The sequence below is a fragment of the Sycon ciliatum genome, chromosome 8 (assembly GCF_964019385.1).
Source record: "Sycon ciliatum chromosome 8, ocSycCili1.1, whole genome shotgun sequence".
Classification (NCBI taxonomy): Eukaryota; Metazoa; Porifera; class Calcarea; order Leucosolenida; family Sycettidae; genus Sycon; species Sycon ciliatum.
The window spans coordinates 31,169,391-31,193,629 of NC_088650.1; the positions used below are offsets into that span (position 1 = coordinate 31,169,391).

At 47.7% G+C, this 24,239-nt stretch overlaps 2 protein-coding genes across 2 annotated transcripts in view; one reads left to right on the forward strand and one right to left on the reverse strand.

Moving 5' to 3' along the window:
* Window positions 1-10,775, forward strand: part of LOC135822720 (uncharacterized) — a 28,727-nt gene extending 17,952 nt beyond the window's left edge. The window contains exons 9-13 of the mRNA XM_065335546.1: window positions 97-168; window positions 1,695-1,858; window positions 2,885-4,297; window positions 6,792-6,882; window positions 8,822-10,775. Coding sequence (XP_065191618.1) covers window positions 97-168; window positions 1,695-1,858; window positions 2,885-4,297; window positions 6,792-6,882; window positions 8,822-10,034 — 2,953 coding nt within the window. The 3' untranslated portion in view covers window positions 10,035-10,775. The remainder of the gene's footprint in view (window positions 1-96; window positions 169-1,694; window positions 1,859-2,884; window positions 4,298-6,791; window positions 6,883-8,821) is intronic.
* Window positions 10,776-11,170: 395 nt separating this feature from the next.
* LOC135822724 (mucin-5AC-like) lies at window positions 11,171-23,886 on the reverse strand. The gene is made up of 10 exons (XM_065335551.1): window positions 23,335-23,886; window positions 22,040-22,167; window positions 20,046-20,913; window positions 19,125-19,192; window positions 18,883-18,950; window positions 18,057-18,619; window positions 15,117-15,184; window positions 14,704-14,771; window positions 12,802-13,396; window positions 11,171-12,346 (listed from the first exon to the last, which is right to left on the reverse strand). Exons 1-9 carry the CDS (start codon window positions 23,372-23,374, stop codon window positions 12,874-12,876), a joined length of 2,394 nt encoding a protein of 797 aa, XP_065191623.1. The 5' UTR covers window positions 23,375-23,886; the 3' UTR covers window positions 11,171-12,346; window positions 12,802-12,873.
* Window positions 23,887-24,239: the final 353 nt, after the last annotated feature.

Here is a 24,239-nt window from a genome sequence, read left to right on the forward strand (position 1 = left end):
CCGTAGCATTGCTATCATCGCCTCCGGCGATGGGCGTCAAAGGTGTTTATCTCCGTTTGTGTGTGTGCGTGTGTGTGTGTGTGTGTGTTATGCCAGTCAAATTCAGGGTGCTTTCTTCCAACAGATTCCCGTGGAGGAGTTTACCGCATTGACATCACTCACGCTCCTGTATGTAGAACTGTTGTCATGACAATCTTTCAAATCTATTATTCATGCATTCAGGCTACTAGTAACTATCTTGCTGTGCGTTCAGAAATTTGACTTTTTCATTTGTGGAGTGTGGTGTAATAAGTAACATCATGACAGAACTCTATCCCTGGGCATAGCATTACGCGCACCCGAGTACTGCATTCAGTGCATGTGGGGACTGTGCCATAGAAGGGGAAGCCGGAAGGGTTAGTGATGCGCAGCCAGCAAGTGTAGCGGTGCATGAGTCAATGGTACAGCAGGCAGGCTGCGGTTCTTATACAAGTACACACGTTAGATCAATGCGAGTGAGTGTAGGGAGTAGGAAGGAGAAACCTGGAGACAGACAATGATATGCCTAGGGATAGAGTTCTGTCATGATCCTACTCATTACACTACATGAAGTAGCTCCCTGGCCTCTGCCTTTGGCATGCCCTCGCACCTAAACAAAAACTACTCCATGGTCCATGTGCCTGCTAACATGTAAATCTATCCACGTCTTTGCAGACTACAATTGGTGGTCGTCTTACATGAAAAATATCGGCGGGAGGACAGGCTGAATTTTTAATGCGGCCAGAATTAGTTTTAGCCCTGGGAGGCCGGCATTTGAAGGCACTGAAAATGTGTATACTTACATATGAACTGGCACTGACAATTTGTATACTTACATATGAACTCCCAGGAGAATGCAACTCCGCATGTGGGGTCTTCGACGTCCAAAACTCACATCATGTGTTCCAAGTTCAGATTGTACCACATACAAAGGCCAGCGCACGCTCAGTCCAAAATCTGACGTGATCGTGATGGTGATGGTGGCTCGCATAAGGGTCGTCGCAAAAGTTTTTTGTCGTCCCTGAAACGAACATGATTCATTTGGGGGGGAGGGGGTGCGAGCCAAAATCGCAAGTCGACCGACACTGTACATATGACATGTACATGCATGCGATTTTCGTCGTCCAGCGTAGCAAACTGTGTTCGTTTCAGAGGGAGGGGAGGGGGTCCAAGTACGAAATGAACGATGTTCGTTTCAGGGACGACAGAAAACTTTTGCGACGACCCCTAAGCTGAGTGGGTTTCTATCAGGGAGTGCTAGTTTTTCAACTCCACTGGTCACTACTCTAAAACGGGAACGCTACACCACGTGATTTGAGTTGTCACTGACGGCAGATGCCATAGAAAGGGTACCGAGGGGTGCACACTCTTGGGAGCTCAGGTACTCCTGGTGGTTGTGCTAGTAGATCAACCAAACTGGTTGATCTGGTTTTTTTTTTGTCAAGTCAGTTTTGATTTTCTATTTTCTGTTGTTTGGTTGCTTTCGCGGACAAAGCTAGGTTTGTTCCAGGGAGTCGTAAAATACCGGTATTTTACGACTCTCTGGTTTGTTCCAGACTACACCAGAGGCAAAGAGTCTACAAGTCCGCGGGTGAAATATGTTGCGCTTATTCCATCTAATTGAGGCTGAGTGCTAAACGGCTGTGGCTTTGACTGTTGCTATTGATGTTGTGCAGGAATTTCAAACACATCCATCAGTACGGCTGTGGTGCAACTCTGAAAAGCATGTGTGACTTGCAGGAAATGAATGACACCAACACCAAGTTACACGTTACTCCGTTCTTCCTCTCGAATAACAAATATGCTCTTTCCGAAATCAAGCTTTACTGTGGAACGCCAAGTAAGTCTGCCTGTGTGCCATTCATGAGAGCAAGAGTACATAACCCCCCAGAGTGTGCAACTCCACTGTGGGTGCTGTCCCGACAGAATTTCAAGTTGACGTCATTTTGATCATGCAATGCACACTGTACACGGATTATCAGACGAATCCTGAACCTGTGGTTGACCGAAGCCGATCGATCCTGTACAAATTATTGGAAAGAAAAACGTGTGATGCGTTGACACCCGTACACATGTTGTAGATCACTGGTGCAAGGCGCATTGCGTCATAAATAATGACGTCAACTTGAAATTCTGTCGGGACAGCAGGGTATGTGGGAGTTGCACACTCTGGGGGTTATGTACTCTTGATGAGAGGGGGAGGTACATAGTTGCCAAATTTGGTCCGAGTCCGGTTTCAAATACCCAGACGCACATTTTCCTGAATGTCCTAAAAACGCTTTCTATCACAAGGTTCTAGCCAGGGGGGGGGGGGGGGGAGGCACAGCCCTCCTCCCTGTTCCCCCCTGTCCCCTGCTCATTTTCCGATTTTTGTGTTTTTTCATTCCATTCAACGAAAATGCAGTCGATAGTCAGTACTAGAGGGTTCATAAAGGCGTGTTTGTCTGGGGTGAAGTCAGGTGTTCGCCCCGTATGTTGCATTTCGCATTGCAAGACAGTTATTTTCAAAATCGAAAAAAAATGGGTTACGGGGTAACTGTTTTCCCTGCCCCCCCCCCCCCCCCCCCACCCCACCCCGCCCCCTCTACTATTTTGACCTGGCTAGAACCCGGCTATCAGATAAGGCCGATGGTAGTTCTCGTGCTAAGGTTGTGCCTGTCCTCTCGTACCTATGGCCTCATCTCTTACGCGTGGCTTCATTTCATACCCATTGCGTCACGCAGCGTCAGTTCATACCCATTGCGTCGTCTCTCATGCAAATTACATCATCATGATGTCATCTCGTGCAAAATGACATCATCACTCTCTGTGTGCTCTGACTGGTAATGGGCCTCTGACTGGTACGTTTATGCCTTCTGTTCTCCAGGCTATGTGCAAGCAAACGGGCAGTCAAAGGGTCTAGTGGGATGCTATAGACCGCTGACGATCGCTGCTGGACCCACAACTACACAGCCCACTCAAGACCGAGCAGCGGAAGGAAACGTGGCTCCAGCTACCACTGCTCGTGCCGTCGACTCTGCACCCACGACCAAAGCAGCCGCTGCACAACCGGAGGAACCCCTCCAGACTCAGAACCCCCAGGGCAATGCACAGCCTGGACCACCCACCGACCCTGCAGTTCCTGCACCCATGACCAAAGCAGCCGGTGCACAACCAGAGATACCCCTCCAGACTCAGAACCCCCAGGGCAATGCACAGCCTGGACCACCCACCGACCCTGCAGTTGCTGCACCCACGACCAAAGCAGCCGGTGCACAACCGGAGGAACCCCTCCAGACTCAGAACCCCCAGGGCAATGCACAGCCTGGACCACCCACCGACCCTGCAGTTCCTGCTACCGTCAACAACCAGCCAAACAGTGCTGTAGGCACAGCAGCACCTGTGCAGCCCAACCCCGCTCAGCCTGACCACTCTACCAGCCAAGGGCTCTCGGATGGAAATAAAGCTCCCGGAGCGGACAGCCCTACTCAACCTGCTGATGTTCCTCCGCCCGCTGGCAACCTCCCACCGGCTGATGGTACGCCTTCACCAGCAGACTCTGGTAAACGGCAAGCCGCACCCACAACAGCCGCCGTGCCCAGTCTTGGTGACAAGGCTCTTGACCAGACTACCACCACGGCCCCTGCCCCGGCCACCACCACCGTCGCCGCTGCTGCTGATCAGGATGACAAAAAAAGTATTGATGTCGCTACAAAAGTGTTCACTGCACCACAGGCTGGGGATTCAGCAGGCGATAAGGCACCAGCTGTGGTGACTACCCCAAAGGCGGCAGATTCCGCCGCACCAGCCACCACTCCAGCTGCTGCTAATGCTAATGCTAACACAAGCACTGCTGCACCTGCACCAGCCCAGTCGACCGGTCACTCGTCATTGAACAATCCTGCCGCTCCGAAGGCGGCCGATGGAACCGAATCTCCAGCTGCCGGTAACGGTGACAACGATGCAGGTCACCGTGGTAACAATAACGTACCGGCTCACACTCCGCCAGCATCCAATGTCATTGTCACCGAGAACCTGGCTGAGAATGACACCCGGGTGACAGAGGCAACCAACGCAGCTGACTCGGCTGCTAACACTGGCAGTAGCGGCAGCAGAACCACCACCGCACCGACACAGCCACAGCCGGCTACAACCCGAGTGCAGCAAACGCTACCACCCGGTGTCGAGAGAACTGCTCCCGTGGAGGGCACCGTGCCCCAGGAGCTGCCTCCGTCGTCACCAGTCAACCCTGACCTGATCTCTGGAGCTGGTGCGAACAAGAATGATGTACCGCCTAGCTGTGAGTTGTGTGGTTAGATGTTGTTGTTGTTGTTGTTGTTTCAAATCTTTATTCTCACGATGGCCTGTGGCCTTTGTTTGTTGTTGTGGTTGTTAGAGGAAAACAAACTAACACGTGCACTACAAATGAGACACTGACAGCTTCGACGAAGCCTTTCGTACCATAACTCTTCAAAGTCGTTACAATGGCGATACGAGAAGCAGAAAGCAAGTCCGTATGTCTGGCGGGTTTTTTGGCGGTCAGCGCAGTGACAAGATAGCACCCAAGAGAGCACTAGTGGCGCCAACTACGTAGTGAGACAATCAATACAGATATCACTATAACTACATTGTGAGACAATCAATATACAGGTATCAATGCAACTACATATTGTAGTGAGACAATCAATACACAGGTATCAATGCAACTACACATTGTAGTGAGACAATCAATACACAGGTATCAATGCAACTACATATTGTAGTGAGACAATCAATACACAGGTATCAATGCAACTACATATTGTAGTGAAACAATCAATACACAGGTATCAATGCAACTACATATTGTAGTGAGACAATCAATACACAGGTATCAATGCAACTACATATTGTAGTGAGACAATCAATACACAGGTATCAATGCAACTACACATTGTAGTGAGACAATCAATACACAGGTATCAATGCAACTACATATTGTAGTGAGACAATCAATACACAGGTATCAATGCAACTACATATTGTAGTGAGACAATCAATACACAGGTATCAATGCAACTACATATTGTAGTGAGACAATCAATACACAGGTATCAATGCAACTACATATTGTAGTGAGACAATCAATACACAGGTATCAATGCAACTACACATTGTAGTGAGACAATCAATACACAGGTATCAATGCAACTACATATTGTAGTGAGACAATCAATACACAGGTATCAATGCAACTACATATTGTAGTGAAACAATCAATACACAGGTATCAATGCAACTACATATTGTAGTGAGACAATCAATACACAGGTATCAATGCAACTACACATTGTAGTGAAACAATCAATACACAGGTATCAATGCAACTACATATTGTAGTGAGACAATCAATACACAGGTATCAATGCAACTACATATTGTAGTGAGACAATCAATACACAGGTATCAATGCAACTACATATTGTAGTGAGACAATCAATACACAGGTATCAATGCAACTACATATTGTAGTGAGACAATCAATATACAGGTATCAATGCAACTACACATTGTAGTGAGACAATCAATGCACAGGTATCAATGCAACTACATATTGTAGTGAGACAATCAATACACAGGTATCAATGCAACTACACATTGTAGTGAGACAATCAATACACAGGTATCAATGCAACTACATATTGTAGTGAGACAATCAATACACAGGTATCAATGCAACTACATATTGTAGTGAGACAATCAATATACAGGTATCAATGCAACTACATATTGTAGTGAGACAATCAATACACAGGTATCAATGCAACTACACATTGTAGTGAGACAATCAATACACAGGTATCAATGCAACTACATATTGTAGTGAGACAATCAATACACAGGTATCAATGCAACTACATATTGTAGTGAGACAATCAATACACAGGTATCAATGCAACTACATATTGTAGTGAGACAATCAATATACAGGTATCAATGCAACTACATATTGTAGTGAGACAATCAATACACAGGTATCAATGCAACTACATATTGTAGTGAGACAATCAATACACAGGTATCAATGCAACTACATATTGTAGTGAGACAATCAATACACAGGTATCAATGCAACTACATATTGTAGTGAGACAATCAATACACAGGTATCAATGCAACTACATATTGTAGTGAGACAATCAATACACAGGTATCAATGCAACTACACATTGTAGTGAGACAATCAATACACAGGTATCAATGCAACTACACATTGTAGTGAGACAATCAATACACAGGTATCAATGCAACTACATATTGTAGTGAGACAATCAATACACAGGTATCAATGCAACTACATATTGTAGTATCAATACAGAGCATAAAGTCAAACCACAGGGTGGACTACGGTACTACAATGTCAAAACAGTGAAGACTTTCGCACATACCTCTTCTGCCCACACACACACAGTTCAGGTTTTGGCGTGGCAAAATATACCGCCTCCAGCACAGCTCTCTTAGGTGCTTTTTTTGTCACTGCTCTGGCCGCCTAAATGCCAGATATAAAGATTTGTTTGCTGTTTCTCTTCTCAACATTGTAATGGACTTTAAGAGTAATGGTACGAAAGGCCCCGTCGAAACTTTCAGTGGCTTCTTTGCTGCATGTGCGAGTTGAGTGTTGCGTACGCTTTGCGTTCGGCTGCGGGATCCATTGGGAAGATGTGCAGTATGGACTTGAAACTGCCTGCTTAGATGCACGGAGCTGGTGTCTCACTCAGTGCCCTCGCTCTGCTTTGTCTCCTGTACTTTCACAGCTGGTTCAGGCAGCTTGATAGGTATCGCTGCTGGTGCTGGCGCTGTCGTTGTTATTGCTGTGGCACTGCTCGTCTATCGCTTCAACTCCGCGTAAGTTGACATGAGCCCAGGTAGTTTTATTTTATTACGGCCATAAAACGGATCGACTGCGCACATACACACATCAAGGCAACGGTAGTGGGTAGGTTCAAGAACGTTTCGCGTGATTGTCATCAGTGGGATTAACATCACAATGCGCAGTTGATCCTTTTTATTGCCATTATTAAATGTTTGTCTCCACATAGGTTATGTTAACTGTGTTTTTGTTTTTGTTTTTGAAACCGTCCACCTCTCCACACTGCATTAAAGGGGAAGTATACCCTAAAATCAAATTTTCACCAGTTGTAGTCTTCGGGGTGCTGAGTCGAATGGTCTTGGTCCGAGGAAACTGCGACGCTCCCTTCCTTCTTTTTTTCCCAATCGAACTCGCGCACTTTCACCGAAACTGGGTGACAGCGCCCTACTAGATGGAGATTTGTATGCAAAATGTCACTAAAAGCGCCATGTTGTTCTTATAAAAGCACGGATGACCGCGATTGGCCCATATGTTGTAGTCTTTTGGACGCTGAGTCGACTGGTTTTGGTCCGAAAAGGCTGCGATGCAGCGTTCCCCCTTTATTCCCAATCGAACATGGATGAACAAGCGGTCACGTGCTCCTGGGTGCCCAAATCACCTGGTCACCACGCCAGCAGGCGACAACTTTCACACCAAGGTTCAACTCGAGTTCAGCTCGAGTGACAGGACTGCACCCAAAAAAGGTCAAACGGGCTAGTAAGTTGTACCCTGCAGGCACGTAGACCAGGTGACTGGTGTACGCAGGAGCACGTGACCGCATGTTTAACCATGTTCAATTGGGAATAAAGGAGGAACGCTGCATCGCAGCCTTTTCGGACCAAAACCAGTCGACTCAGCGTCCAAAAGACTACAACATATGGGCCAATCGCGGTCACCCGTGCTTTTTTAAGAACTGCATGGCGCTTTTAGTGACATTTTGCATACAAATCCCCATCTAGTAGGGCGCAGTCACCCAGTTTCGGTGGAAGTGCGCGAGTTCGATTGGGAATCAAGGAGGAAGGGAGCGTCTCAGCTTCCTCGGACTAAGACCATTCGACTCAGTACCCCGAAGACTACACCTGGGGAACATTTGATTTTAGGGTATACTTCCCCTTTAAGGAGCATCTATCTAGGAACGGCTATGGTGTGGTGAATGTAGGCCAAGAACGCAGTGTGGAGAGGTGGACAGTTTCAAAGTATTTTCAAATGGCCGAGCCCGTCGCAACTTCGGGTAATCAAGAAAATGGAAAATGGAGCTGTGGTTGTACTTTGTAGCATCTTAACACCCAAGGGCTTGCTAGTCTACACATGCCATTGGTTATACGTCTATAAATAAAGCAGCGGCCCATGAAAGAGTGTGCAGCTCTGCATTTCTTAATGCCGTGGCATTGGTTGCGAGCACCCACCCTGGCACGCAGGACAGATCTCCACATTCTACGTTAACCCACCGGTGCCATTTGTATGCCAATTTGCAAGCTCACTTCTCAGATGCTGTGACGTGTGGGCATACCGTGCAGGCTAGATCAATGAACACCTACACACGCAGCACTGACTGTTGGCGAAGATGGGGCACTCTTATTGCCGTGCTGTGCTGTTTTGGTGTCAATTGAAGTCGGGCGCATCAGAATTCATTATAGTATGATTGCGCTCTTCTTAAAGGGAGTCCTGTGCTGCCTAATTCAAAATCTCAGCTGAAATTTAGTGCAAAGCAGTATAATGCTGTGCTGGCCTACAATTGTATTGTTTGTGGCTGAAACTCTTTCCTGGTGGCTTTTCAGTTGTCCTGTGCCGGGCCAAAAGGGCAGCATTGGACCAGAGTCTGTGCTGTGCTCGGAATGAACGACTTCTCTTGTGTTTTTGTGTGCGTGTGTGGGCGTGTGTGTGTGTGTGTGCGTATGCATGTGCGTCCACGGTGGTGTGCGTGTATATATCTAGGGCTCACAAACGCAATCTCACAACGTCCACACCTTCAAGGGCGGGGAGCAAGAAACCTATCCTGCCCAAGGCCAGCACGCCCTTGGTCAGTGAACCCGCGGGAGAGAGCTACGAATGCTGCATCAGCAACTCCATCTCCACCGAAGAAGATATGTACTGTGACTACGAGACTCTGCCCGTCGACATGGCCTCGCTTGGCAAGAATGGGCCGTCGACCATTCCCGAGTGCCGAGCAGCCTACTCGAGCGGATCTGCGCGCAGCAGTATGGCGTTCACCGATGCAGAGGAAGAGTCTTACGAAACCACGCCGGCCCAGGAGAACTATGCCAATGGTCTGCAGCCAGCTGGCACGCCGTCGGATGACACGTATGATGACCCGACTGCCGTTGCCATTGCTAGCAACACTGACTATGCCAACAATGCTCCTACCCCCTTGCCTGCGTCTCTGCAGAATTACGGCAACAAATTACTGCCAAACAGGTTCAACTCTGTGCGAGGAAAGCAGTCCGCTTCCCCGCTGAAGCGTAAGATCGGTGGCTCGACCAGGGGCGATGACAGGCAGCAGTACACAAAGCCAGGTGTCAAACTTGGCAAAGTGGTGTCAGTGGACGACGGCAATATCTTCAAGCTTGAAGAAGTTGTCTATGATCATACGGATGACTTGAAAAACTTGGCAGCGGCGTCGCCGGTTGCCGAATCGGATATATACGATTGCCTGGGTGGTGGTGATGTCCAGCAGCCAAACCTTGCTTCTCAGAATAACATCGACTACAGAAACGCAACGGACTTATTGGCCATGGATGCGACAACCGAAGCCGAAAGCAACTACGCTCTCACGTACGACACGAGCATCATGCAGTCCACGGCCGACCCGGCCGTCGAAAGCCTGTACAACATGTACGAAACCACCCCAGCTCCGAAACGTAAGGACACTGTTGCCGTGCTTGAAGAAGACATGTACCTGCCAGCGTCTCAGGTCGGGCCCGGGCCAGCAGCAGCTGTGGATGAGACCTACAGTGATCTGCCCTGCCTGGATATGGATATGGAAGCCGAGGGCCTGGAAGAGGACATCATGACCACCTACGACGTGCTCTGCGCCGGTGGAAGTTTCGAAGACAAGAAGGCACCAACGTCCACCGACAGTGCCAAGATGGCCACGCAGCCTAGCCGCCGCTTCAAGAAGTCGTTTCGCCGCTCCGTCAAGCGCTCGTAATCTGTATTGCGGGCACGCGTCCCGAACGCCTTGTTCCGTTTTCGGGTCGGGCGCAGATATCTAGTGTAGCTCCTAAGACTGTGTGTGTACTGCTACGATATTGCTCAGTACTTGGTCCACACAGCACACAGCACACTGCTTTTTGTCAGCGCTGTAGCACTGTTGCCTGCAGCACAATAAGCTATTGTTAATCCTGGCCACTTCTTGCCACACTGCTGGATCTGACAACGACGTGTGCAGCGTTCAGTTTTAGGGCATCGAAACTCGGCAGTCCCCCCCCCCCCCATGACAAATTTTATATTGGAGCACATCCAGCATTGAAACCAAGCACTTGAGCAATATGTGTGTGTGTGTGTGTGTGTTTGTATTCAGCATGATGATTCCTTTTTCCAGACTTGTACCTCTTTTCACAGTTTACTAGTCAGCTGTTTGTAATAATTTTTGCGCCCAGTTTCCTACTTCACTTCTTGGGGAGCACTATTTTTCCTCTTCCGTCCGTACTTGACTAAGTATCTGCCCGTTGCCTAATTTTATATTTTAGTTTCGCTCACGTGAAGCCCATTGTGCAAAGGGGCCAAACCAGTTGAGCGCAAGTCAACTTTTTCGCGATGCTACTTGTTCCCGTACGCGAAATGGCTCTTTTTCTTCTTATTCTTCACTTGAAGCTTGTGTCCTCGCTGTTCGTTCCAACTGCAGGATGCACAATATCACTTTCAGTCAGCAAACCCATGAGAAACACGTCACTTCACTGTCACTAGCTGCACTGTCACTTACACAAGTTACACTACATGTACAGTGAAACCTGTCTAAAGGGACCTTGAAAACGTGGTCTCTGTTACCAGGTGGTCTAGTCTCCTCATCCACGGTCATTTGACTGGAAATAGCATCCCTTGATCCTGGTTTCAGTGGTCTTCCAAGACAGGTGGTCGCCTTGACAGGTTTTACACTGGGGGTCTGACGCCTCTCAGATGTGCACCAATCTGCAACGCAAGGGGTTGCAGTAACATTGTGCTTTGATTTGAAGCGCCCATGGCCCACCCCACCCATCATGCCAAGAGTAGATTATCATTCCAAACAGAACAAAGTTACAATGCAGCTCACCGGCACGACCCCGACAGCACCAGCACTAGCCTGCATACACTGAAGGAGCGGTGTGATCACCAGAACAAACACACCTGCTAAGCAATTAGCATAGCCTGGTGCCAGGTGTCATGCTGCCTATAGAAATTATTTATACGGAATTGAAAAAGAAAAGAAAAGCTCAAAATTAATAAATTTTAAAAGATGCAACACCACATTGTGTAGATGCATACTGGCAAGTCAGGGAAGAAGATATGCAATGTGGCATGTGAAAAGTACAAACCCAGTGGCTCTGGAGATAAATTCAGATAATTGACACTGCTATTCGGTACATGCATGAATTTCCTATAAATTTGACAGAAAATTTAGAACTAGAATGATCTCTTTGGACTGTTTGATATAAAAACCATCTAAGTGGACTGTGATTTCAAATGGTGAACGGTACTATTCGGCCAACAATATGTAAACAACTCTTCCTTTCTTTCTTTCTCCCTTCCTTGTATGGCTGTTGGTGTGTGTAATGGCTACCGAGGGTAGCAGTGAGTCGGCTGTGAGAGCGCATGGAGGAGAGGAGAGGAAGAGTTCTTTAAGTGGACTGTGTGATAATCTACTGGTGATATAGCTGTAGACAGTAGTGTAGCGTAGTTAGTGGTGATGACAAGTTGAAAACGAACATCGGGTTTGTCACCGCATCTAATGATCTTGGCCAAGGAGGCCTAGGAAATACTGACAATAGCGTGCGCTCCATAGTTGACATCATAGCAGGAGGGGGGGGGGGGGGTGGACCATGCTGATATGGACAATGCCAGGAGGTGCTGGTACTCTTGACAATCATCGGCTATCTACAAGTACTTGGAACTCAACCGACGTAGATGCAAGTGGAGTCCGGCGAGCGAAGGCACGGAGAGCATGTCGGTTGTAGCTCAGAGGTCGGAGGTGTTGTATCGGAGAGTCTCACTGCTCCTGCCAGGTTTCTGTAGCTAGGTCAGAACTAGGTCGGAGGTATTGTAGTGGAAAGCCTCGCTGCTCCTGCCAGGGCTCCGTTGGTTTGGACTGTGCCTTGTGCAGTTTAACAAAAGCCGGATTACAGGCACATGTACAGAACTCTCACTCCATGAACACATGCTGTGTCAAGCTGGTCTAGCGACCACCCAGAACATGGCTATACGCCCTTGTCTGTGATGGTCCCTGTGTGGCGACAATCTGTGCAGGTTGTGCTGAACTTGTATGGTCTGCAGGAAAACAACATGTACGCATGTACACACACGGCCACACACACACACACACACACACACACACACACACACACGCGGCCACACACACACACACACATGTGCACACACGCACACACACACTTGCACAAGTCAGCAAAGAGAGAAGGAGACGGTGTGTGTGTGTGTGTGTGAGAGAGAGAGAGAGAGAGAGAACATTGAAAAGAAAGGATATGCAAATCCAGGACTGTATCACCTAGTCCGGCCGGTCCAGTAATGGCTGGACCCTATTCGAAAAAGTTGACCCGTCCAGATCCGATGCAAAACGGGTTTTTTGTCAGCTATGTCCATTTCCGCGATCAAGTATCCCATTTGGCCGGACTACCTGAAATCCCCGTGCCACTGTCCTGAAATTGCCTATTATACCACATCTTTCCCAATCACGACGCAGGGTCGGCTTTTTTTGTATTACTCACCCAATCGCTCCTGCTGCCGCTGCCGTTGCTCCTGTTTGTATTGCATGATTCTATCGTGCCCGAGAAGAAATTTCACACACACACACCAATTCCCAGTGTGATGGAAAGCAGCGGCACAACAGAGGCTATGATGACAGTGGTCGTCACGGTTCGATGCTTTGGGCCCTTGTCATGCACGTTTGGTTTTGTCGGTGTTGGCTGCTGTTTGCTCGATTTTGTCGGTGAGTTGATAGCCATGTTAGCAGTAGACGTGGGCACGGAAGCAGGTTGAGATGCCCTGGTAGTGTTACCACCAGTGGGCTGTGTGTCATTGGCTGGTGAAGTTGTTGCTTCGGCGTCTGAGCCATTCGCGACCGCTGCTTGTGCTCGTGATGCCACTGGTGGGGTTTGAGGGGTCATTGCTGGCGCTGGCGGAGGTGGTGATGTCTCTGCAGGCGGGGTATGTGTGGTGCTGATCGCGGCGGGCTGGGCAGTGCCCCGTGTTGCTGGTGCACACACTGGTCTCGGGTTTGTCAGTGTACATGCCTTCACAGCCACCTTGCCAGCAGGACATCTGTAGCATGTGTCGCACGCTTCAATGGGTAAGAAAAAGAATCTACAGAGGAGATCAAGCAGAGACAACAGACAGCCGTGTCATGTACTCTTTGTTGTGCATCACCAACCATTCATAATTGTCCTGCAAAATAGAATGGCATGAGCTGAGACATGATCAGTTAATGAGGTCATGAATAAGATAAGATGTGCCGTCATCACCAAACAGTGGCAAACACACATCACAAGGAAGTCCTATCCACAGGGATCATAGCATTTTCTCGTGACAATCATGAAAAATCCTGAAACTCTATGGTTACCATAGCGTTTCGGGATTTTTCATGATTGTCACGTGGCCAGTCAATGGCAGTGGAAGGGCATGCATGTGTGTGTGTGTGTGTGTGTGTGTGTGTGTGTGTGTGTGTGTGTATGTGTGTGTGTACGTGTGTGTGTGTATGTACAGTCAACTTCGCTAATAACGACTGCGGATATAACGACAATTCGCGAATAACGACCGAATTTCCATGCCCGGAGCAAAGTCCCATCTAACTGTACACATTTTACTTCGGATATAACGACTATCTGAATAACGACAATTCGCGTATAGCGACATGCTTTTAGTGCCCCGAGGTCATATTCACTGCTTGAATAACGACTTTCTGGGCTTTTGACAGCTATTTCAAGTACCTGTCAGTCAAGTACATGTACATGTACATGTACCTGTCATGCAGAAGTACCAGAACCTATGGTGATGGATATAATGCACACATGCAAGAAAATGCAGCCAAGGGGGGGGGGGGCTTTTCTTCCTTTTTATGTTGGCTTCAAAATTGTTGGATTTACCAGCACACCTACATGTATATGTATACAATGTACATGTAGTTGTACAAGATTGTACAGTAATCATCATACATGTACATGTCTCTGGCCCTGTAGATGGCTCAAAAAGGCATACTTTTCAATTGATTTCCCTTGCATATTGAATTTTTAGTTCCTTTCAACTGCAATATGAAAATAAAGTACACATTGACATAGAGCAAGAAAAGAGCTTGATTTTGATATGCATGTCATACTATACAAAATATTGGTTCACATACATTCAAATGGGACTTCGGTTATAAGGACACTTCGCGAATAAGGACACTTTTCTGATGCCCCGCCGAATGTCGTTATTGGCGAAGTTGACTGTACATGTGTGTGTGTGTGTGTGTGTGTATGTACAATAGCCAATTGAGTCATCTTTCCAAGATTCCTTTCGAGTCTCTCTCCCCTCTCCCGGGGAGACCCACATGACCAGTTTTGGCAGTGTGCAACAAGTACAACAAGTGTATGTACATGTGTGTGTGTGTGTGTGTTTGCAGCTTTGCTCACCTTCCTTCTCCACACTTATCGCATGTTGTGTCAGTATCTTCAGTGCAGTATCTTTTCTTTTCTTGACCCTATAAAGTACACACACATATACAGTCAACTTCGCTAATAACGACTGCGGATATAATGACAGCTCGCAAATAACGACAGAATTTTCATGCCCAGAGCAAAGTCCCATCCAACTGTAACACATATAATGGGACTTCGGGTATAACGACACTTCGCGAATAAGGACACTTTTCTGATGCCCCGCCGGGTGTCGTTATAAGCGAAGTTGACTGTACATAATATATACACACCCAACAAAACACACACACGTGCGCTCGCACGTGCACACACACACACACACACACACACACATATACATTTTTTGTACTCTATACTGGCAATGACATGCGAGTGTTAACATTACTTACCAAACCACTCTCATGTGGACATGTTATGGTGGAGCACTTCTTGCATGGTCTATCCTTTGGCAGGAACTCTGCGAGAAGTGAACACACACGCCATTACACACACACACACACACACACGCACGCACGCACGAACGCACACCCACACCCACCCACCCACACACACACACACACACATAAACTTGCATCTAGGTAAACGCACACGCCAGTATACAGGTCAAGAGGGGCTAACAGTGACACAACGCATATATTATTAATTTATTCCTGTAGCTATGCAGAAGACGTTCCTTCAGTAACGTCTGGCGCTAGCCAGAGTCCACACAGCTTTAATTTGGCGTTTATTTGTTTGTTTCTGTCACGCCTGGCGCTATCCCGCATCTGTCCCGTACCGTACCGTACCATCAAAGACAGCTGGCCACAAACACCTGGCCACAATATTCAAATAGGGCTTTCAAACGCAAGATCATAAAGTGAAGCAACTTGGACGAATGAGTATGAATGCGAAGTGTATCGGGGAATTCATGTAGGGCGATAGTGCGGGTTCGAATCCCAGGTTATGCCTTGAAAAAATAGGAGAATTGAAAAATTCATAACATCCCTATGCTTTTTTTGCCTAGGTCATCAAGGCGGTAGACGGTGTTGTATTACCCTCGACTGTACCTGTCCCGTACCGTACCATCAAAGGCGGCTGGCCACAATATTCAAATAGCGGAAATAGGGCTTTCATAACGTGAAGCAACTTGGAAGAATTAGTATGTATGCGAAGTGTATCGGGGGATGCATGCAGGGCGATAGTGCGGGTTCGAATCCCTGGTTAACCGGTTATGTCTTGAAAAAATATAGCAGAAATTTATAAGAAAATTTATAACATCCCTATGCATTTTTTTGTCTAGGTCATCAAGGCAAAAAAGCATAGCGTAGGGCGTAGGGCCCTGAGCTTCCAAGCTCTCTTGTTATAGGGACACACAGTAACTGCAAATATTGCGATTCTATCCACCTCTTCCTAAAATAAAATGATGACCCCGTCATTGGCCCACTCTGACTGCTATGCAACCATGGCAACCGGAAGAGCTATAGTAGGATCTGGAAAATCATCACTTGACGCATGTCAGATATTTATTCATTTATTTCCGCACCTCGTAGCATGTGAAACAGCCAAATAGAATTGAGGAGAGGGTGAGACCAACCACGGCAGAAAACGAGGAAAAGAAAGAAAGTTGTAGCTTGCAGCGCGGTGCTCGTCAGAGATATTATTTCTACCACGACGAGTGATTGTTGCCCAGGTTCATATCGAGGGTATCATCAAGAGTACATAAGCCCCAAGAGTGTGCAACTGCCTGCACAACCTCTATGCAGTGCTGCGACAGCAGAACTTTACATCACGTGACATGGTTCAAAAGGTTACCCTGGCACAAGCAGTGCAAAGTGACCACAAGAGAGTTGTACCCAAAGCTGGGTTGCGTACAACCCTGTATCTATCATGCACAGAGTGTAAAAAAATGTGTACGGGTTCATCACGTGATGTAAAGTTCTGCCGTCGCAGACCCCATGGCTGGAGTTGCACACTCTTGGGGGTTATGTACTCTTGGTATCATCCACTGGTCAGGTGACAGTGGATACTCCGACTACATAATTATAGAAGATAAGCTGGCCTCGTTGTCCATATTTGGCAAAATTCAGTGGCAGCAGGCTGGTGGCAAACCCAAATACTAGTACATGTAGGTGTGAAAATGTAGTGTGATGTGACTAATCAACTACCCACTGCACTCGCACCTCGTTTATCTGGGCAGTCCGGGGCCGGACACTGCCCGTAACCTTGAAATGCCCGTAACTCCGAATCACATCCATTTCGATTTGGAAAGGTCATAGATATGGCATATGGTGTCACTATTTCCACAAAAAGTGACAAAGGAGTAGTAATATTTACACTGAAACTCGCCCGAACGGTGCCCGGTAGACCGAAGTGCCCGTAACTTCGGGGTCCGGATAACCGAGGGCTGAGTGTATATACATGTATATCCAATGACATGCCTGTCCTGCTCTAGGCATAATTATGTCATTATGCCCGGCTGTCTGACGTCACATTGAGGCATGTTTGAGATATGGATCGTTTGGTCATTTGGCCGCCGACCCTCAAGTCACGTTGGAAAGCAAATCAAGCAAGCTCAGGGCCAGTCACGCTAGCTGGATATTAGGGAAATTCTGGAGTACGATTTTTCGTGCCAAAATCCGTACAGGCGCTACAGATTTTTATACGTCGTTTTCGAGCAGTGAAATGTTCCGGAGTACGGAACTTATGTGTTTGCCATCATTGCCTAGGTTACGATCGCAAACACGTCACATTCCCGCGCTGTGCGTTTTTATTTTGAAAATTTGTACCGAAATCAAAACTTCCTGCGGAAAATCGATATTTCTCGTACCAAATTTGTACGCGAAAATTTTTCTGCACCCGATGACGCAAAATCTCCATACGAAACATGGTTCGTATGAAAGCCAGTCCACATGGATTCACCGTGCCGAAAAATCGTATGGAGCACGCCTGGAAAAAAATCCGTAGCGCCCATACGGATTTTGGCACGGAAAATCGTACCCCGGAACCTCTCCATTGCCCCTTGGAAAAGTTCCTCAGGCTGTGCGCTCGCTCACGATCCAACCCCAATATAATTATATAACCTTCGCAGCATGCTTATTTTATTTTATTTTATTATTATTAAATTTCTAAAAGAGCAATCCCCACAGGCCTAATGCTTGGTGAGTCATGATGCATGGCCTCAGTGTTGCCATGAATCAACATGTATGATAGCACAATATGTGTACCCCCCCCCCCCTCCCCCCCCCCGGCACGCGCAAAAAATAAATAAAAACACACTCTTACAATCATGTGCGTGAAAATCACCCTCTTCCTGATGGTGTTCCCATGCAGGGCAATACGTTCATCATTACCTGAACAGAACGGAAGGGCAGGTGTTGTGACGGGTGGAGGGGTGACTTTGGCTGTTGTTTTCACTTCTGCTGCTGCTGGTGATGTTGATCTCGTATCCAATGTTTGCATTGCTGCTGCTGGTGGTGATGCTGATGTGTCCACTGTCACTGTTCTGGCACCGGTAGAGTTCGTTGAGGTGGATGTCATGAGTGTGGAGGTTTCTGCTGCTGTTGTTGCTGATGTATTTGTAGTGTTGGCTGCTGTCATGAGTTTGGTTGTTGCTGGCTGTGCTGATGCAGAAGTGTCCACTTCATTGGTAGTGGGAAGATGAATTGATGCGCTTGCAATGACCGGAGTGGTACTCGTACTGAGTCCGTCCGGAGTAGTTGTAGTAGTCGGAGCAGTAGTGAGTCTGGTTGGGGTGACGGTAGCTGGAATCACACTCGCAGGGGGCTGGGTGCGGCTCTGTTGCACTGGAGCACATGCCGGTTTCGGGTTGTAAAGCTTACATGCCTTCACGATAACCGTGCCATCAGGACAGGAGTGGCATCGGAGGCACATTCCAAGAACTCCCCACCAGTATCTACAGAGGATATCAAACAGAGATAGCAGCCTTGTCGTGAATGTCAAAGAATTCATCACCATGCTTCACCAACTGTCCTACATAACTATCCTATAAGAGTGAGATGAGCGGTCACATCACTTCATCAGGTACTTCGGTCTAGATGCCGCTTACTGTGTGTGACTGAGTGTGTGACTGAGTGTGTGACTGTGTGTGCGTGTGTGTGTGTGCGTGCGTGCGTGTGTGTGTGTGTGTGTGTGTGTGGTGTACGTAGCTTTGCTCACCTTCCTTCTCCACACTTATCGCATGTTGTATCAGTATCTTCAGTGCAGTATCTTTTCTTTTCTTGACCCTATAAAATGCACATACATATACACACATATACATAATATGTACACACCCAACAAAACGCACACACACACACGCGCGCGCGCGTGCACACACACATACATACATACATACATACATGTATACACTTTTGTACGCTATACTGACAATTACGTGTGAGTGATTACTTAATACTTACCAAACCACTCTCATATGGACATGTTATGGTGGAGCACTTCTTGCACAGTCTATCCTTTGGCAGGAACTCTGCGAGAAGTGAAACACACACCAATATATATATATACACACACACACACGCACACATACACATACACGTGCATGTACGCAAACACACATGCCAGCATACAGGTCAAGGGAGGCTAATACAATGCATATTCAGTGTACAGTGACACAAAAAAAACTGCAGAGACTGGAATTTTATCCACCTCTTCCTCAATAACATGATGACCCAATCATTAGCTCATTCCGATTTCTATGCAACCATGGCACTCTGAGGAGCTATAGTATGATCTACGGTCACTGGGAATTTTGTCTGTTGACGTGCTTCACAACTTGGAAGTATGTGATTTGCAGCAAGGTGTTTGTCGTAAATACTAGTTCTGCTATGCCGAGTGACCGTTGCCTAGGCAATAGCCAGCTGACCAGTGACCGGCTTTCCTGCTTCAGGCATCCCATTATCTCATCATGCCCGGCTGTCTGACATCACTGCTGTATTTGAGATGTGGACTGTTTGGCCATTTGGCCGTCGACCCTCAAGTCACATTGAATCAAACCAAGCACGCGCTGTGTCAGTCATCAAGACTGAATCTCGTCCCTTGGAAACATTCCTCGAGGCCTACAGCCCTTGGGCTGTGCCCGTGCCCAAGATCCAACCTTAGCGACCTTCAGAGCATTAATGATGACACGTGTACATCATGCATGGATGCGTGGCCTCCATGTTGAGTCAAGTGATGATTTTTAAACATGTTTACGGTATATCCGTACAACATGTCCCCCCCCCCCCCCACACACACACCCACACCCACTCTTATAATCATGTGCGTGAAAATAACTCCCTCCCTAATGGTGTTCCCATGCAGAGCAATACGTTCATCATTACCTGAACAGAACGGAAGGGCAGGTGTTGTGACGGGTGGAGGGGTGACTTTGGCTGTTGTTTGCACTTCTGCTGCTGCTGCTGGTGATGTTGATCTCGTATCCAATGTTTGCACTGCTGCTGCTGGTGGTGATGCTGATGTATCCACTGTCACTGTTCTGGTACCGGTAGCTGCACTAGTTTCCGAGCTACTACGAGTAGTGACGGATGACGCGGGCATGGTCATAGAATCTTCAACGGCTGATTTATTTGTAGGGATGGATGCAGTCGTGAGTTTTTTGGCAGTAGCGTGCGCCGCTGAAGCCAAGGTGTCTCCATCCGTTGTACCTGCAAGGTTAATTGATGCATTTGTAATGTTGGAAGTTGTAGTGACTCTGGATGCTGCTACTGCTGCTGCTGATGATGATGACGTCGATTTGTCTTGCTCAACCATGCTGGTATCGTTAGTTGGTTCACTGTACATACCAACGGCTACACTAGTTTCCGAGAGAATGTTCGTGAGCGTCTCCATGGCCGTGGATGTGCCTCCAGCAGCTGATGCACGTGCAGTGATTGAAGCAGCTGGGGGTCTCACTGGTGTTGTCACCGTTGATGATGAGGACGACAAATTGCCGGGGTCAGGGGCGCTGGGAATTTTGACTGATGCTGCATGTGTAGTGTTTGGTGCAGTGGTGACTTTACCTGGTGCTTGTACGGCTGATGATGGTGATGTGTCCAGTTCAGTTGTACTCACGCGGCTATCGTTAGTTGATGCATGAGACATTTCAACGGCTTCACTTGCTACTGAGATTCTGGTGTTTGCGGACGGCGGAGGCATGTCGGATACATCTTCCTTGCTTGATGCACTCAGAGCAAGCGACAGTACAAGAATCTGTAGTGTTGTGCACAGTGTAGACATGTGCAGATAACACAGCAATGAGTACAGTGCAGATAACACAGCAATGAGTACAGTGCAGAAAACACAGCAATGAGTACAGTGCAGATAACACAGCAATGAGTACAGTGCAGATAACACAGCATGCAATGAGTACAGTGCAGATAACACAGCAATGAGTAGAGAACACATGCAATCCACAGCAAGACATCTAGAATGGCAGCACCTATGCATATAACATGGCTGGGGCATTTCGCTAAGCAACTTGTCCCATATTTGGCAGGTACAACCAGCTCCAGAGCACATGTGAGCAGAACTGTGCACAGGTCATGCCTTTTTCAGCAGGGTCCGTATCACACAGCGCTAGCAGTTTAAACTATTGACGTCAGCCAGGATTCCTGTCGGTCATGGTCAAAAGAAGAGAGATATTTCCCTCCATTGTTCTACCATAGAACCGTAACTAGCGGGAACAAAAAATCGTGAGGAGCCTAGGTGCTTTCGCAGTGATAATACCCACAGTGCCACAGTGCTGTGCGTCAACCCTGGTCAGCTGTCAGTGAGTGTCAGTCAGTGGTAACACACACCCCTGACCAGGCTTGCACGTACTGATTGTCTACACTGCAGTCCCTGCTGGCAATGTGACATGCGCGCAGCACTCAATGACAGTTGGAGAGGCAAGCACGCTGCTAGTGACGCACAAAGCATTGTCCAGTGGCAAGCGGCCGCTTGTGAGCTCGTGTTGCGCCCTGGCATGTTCAGTTCAAGAAAATCCCGCAATACAGTGGGTAGTTTCCCCTCAGTGCTGCACACCGAGTACGCAAGCATGTTACGCAAGCATGTTGTCCGTTGGCTCAACAGGGTACACATGAACTTCACATGTGTGACAGGTACTTTGAAGTACATAGACATGTCGGTATACTCACCCATGAATGTACACAGGCAGTCAACTCTACAGGTCCCCCCATGCTCATGCATGGCATACAGAATATTGTTATGCATGCAGTGGTCCATGGGCCATGCCAGCATGACGGTGACACATCACACTGTGACTTGCTCATGCTCGCCGCCGCTGTCCCAGAGTCCAACAAGGGCACAAGTACATCACTGCCCTTCAGATTCTTACCAACAAAAATTGGGAGCTCTTTGCCCTTGGCAAGACAATGCTGGCAAAGACCAATACACGTGGGTTCATGGACAGACTTGACGGCAACTGTCTGCCACTGCAGGCTTTTCCGGAGTGATTCTGGAACCCTACACCGGCAGAGAAGAGGACAATGAAGAAGACAACTTTTTTAAGGTTCCTCTGGGTACCCTAGTTCACTTGGCAAAGAACCATCTTTACTGGACCAGACGTGGAGAGACTGGATGTGCATGACTGCGCTGTGAAGCTCACTGCTACGCTCTTGGTCGGCCGTCCTCTTGTCAGGCTACACCACTTCACTCAGCCCCCCCCCCGTTCTCTCAACGGGCAAACACATGTGCACTACCATCACAAACGTTGGTGGAAGGCCGCAAAACAAACAAAATCAGCCCCCCCCCCCCCCCCCAAGCAATCATACTTTCGCATTCCAAACTTCCCACCACGCATACATATGCGTGTGTGCATTCGTGAAGCCCGGCCTTGCAAATTTAGCTAGAAACACTAAGTCTTGGAGCAAATGTTTTTGTCCGTTTCGGACGTTTCTGCATAGGTACGAAAGCTTTGAACGGCCTTACTTAGACATGTAGATCGTGATTATGGGGATGGCGATACCATTAGTATTCATCACCATTGTACATGGTTTGCATCATAATAATACACAATGCTAACGACTCTTTTTGTAACTGCACTCGGATTGCCCTTAATGCCTTATAGCTCGCAGGACTCCACTGCACACATGCGGCAACAATGCCACATTCTGTCGCGTGTTTGTGCGTGAAAATGCCACGTCACACAGAATTCGCGTGCGAACGAGAAACGTTGCGAAGGTAGCAGCATGCATACCACCAAGAAACAGTTACTGAGGAAGCCTGACGGCCGAGCAGATTTTCTGAAAGAACGATTGTTCTGTGAGGTGCTTGGATATTATAGGAGCTGTGTAGCTTCAAGTTCAACAAAGGATGAACAGCAATCAGCATTACTGTGTAGTCTTGTGATCGCTAAATGTAGTACTACACTGCTGACAACTGAAATCCGACCCCCTGAGCGGTGCGCTCACGTCGCAAAGACCCAACACGGGATGGTAAAACCACGAAACAGAGACCGCTAGAAAGTAAACCCACCGCTCAGGGGGTCGGATTTCAGTTAACAGCACTGTATTATGTGCACGGTTAGTAGTAAACAGAACAAGCCTGATCATGGCTGACGCCAGAAATAAAACTGAGCGTGAGAAGAGCTAGAGTTAGAGAACACGGGCATTGGCATCCTGTGCCACTCACCTGAACTCCTACTAGTACTGATGTCCCTTCGCATTGTCATTGGCGTGGGAAGTAGGGTAGCAATTATTTCTTGACCTGGCTGACGAAGCAGTGCGCAGAGTCCGAACTTGCACACACTAACGAGTAACGTCTAACGACCGATCTGAACAGTGGGAGGAAGAAGCCTGGGGGCTAGTGCGGCCACAAAGATACGGGCGACCTGCAACGCAGTGCCCCTGCTTTACTGCCTTTAGCCTACAGTTGACAATGGTTTAGGTGCGCTCCTCTCCGCGGCGGCGGGAAATATTTCACTACTGTACCAGCGAAACACTTCTGAACTCTTCTCTACCAGGACAACAATGAATGTCTGCCTAGCGAAGTCGGTATTGAGAACCTTCTTCAAGCTACTGCCAGTAGGTACTGGTGGTTTCAGAGCACCCCAGCTCAAGATAAATGAAACTTAGTTGAACATTCTAGTCAGAGGACCTCTCGCTCTGTCACCACAAGGTCATGGTTCTTAGAGGATCGAACTACAAGTAATACTAGTTATAGTGACAGAACAGAGATTATGCTCTTGACGTTTGAAAGACGCTGGCTGGAACTTGTGCTAGACTTTCGAAGTCCAGCACAACCAGCTTCGAAGGTTGCGTACGTGTGGTTACCTCTTGCTTGCTGGTTGTCGGACAGAAGTCGATGGCAGTGTGCGTCACGTGTGAAAACACGAAACGAGCGTGTTATTCTGCCACTACTACAGTCTGTAGTTCGATCCTCGAATTGCGAAAGCTTCACCATGTTCGTGACATCCCCATTGTTGTATCCTTTGACGCTGCATATGCAGCGGTCCTTGATGTACGGTGCATACACACTTCACGTGGTCATGTAAGGAGATATCACACATACAGATGTACAAGTACATGTACGACAAA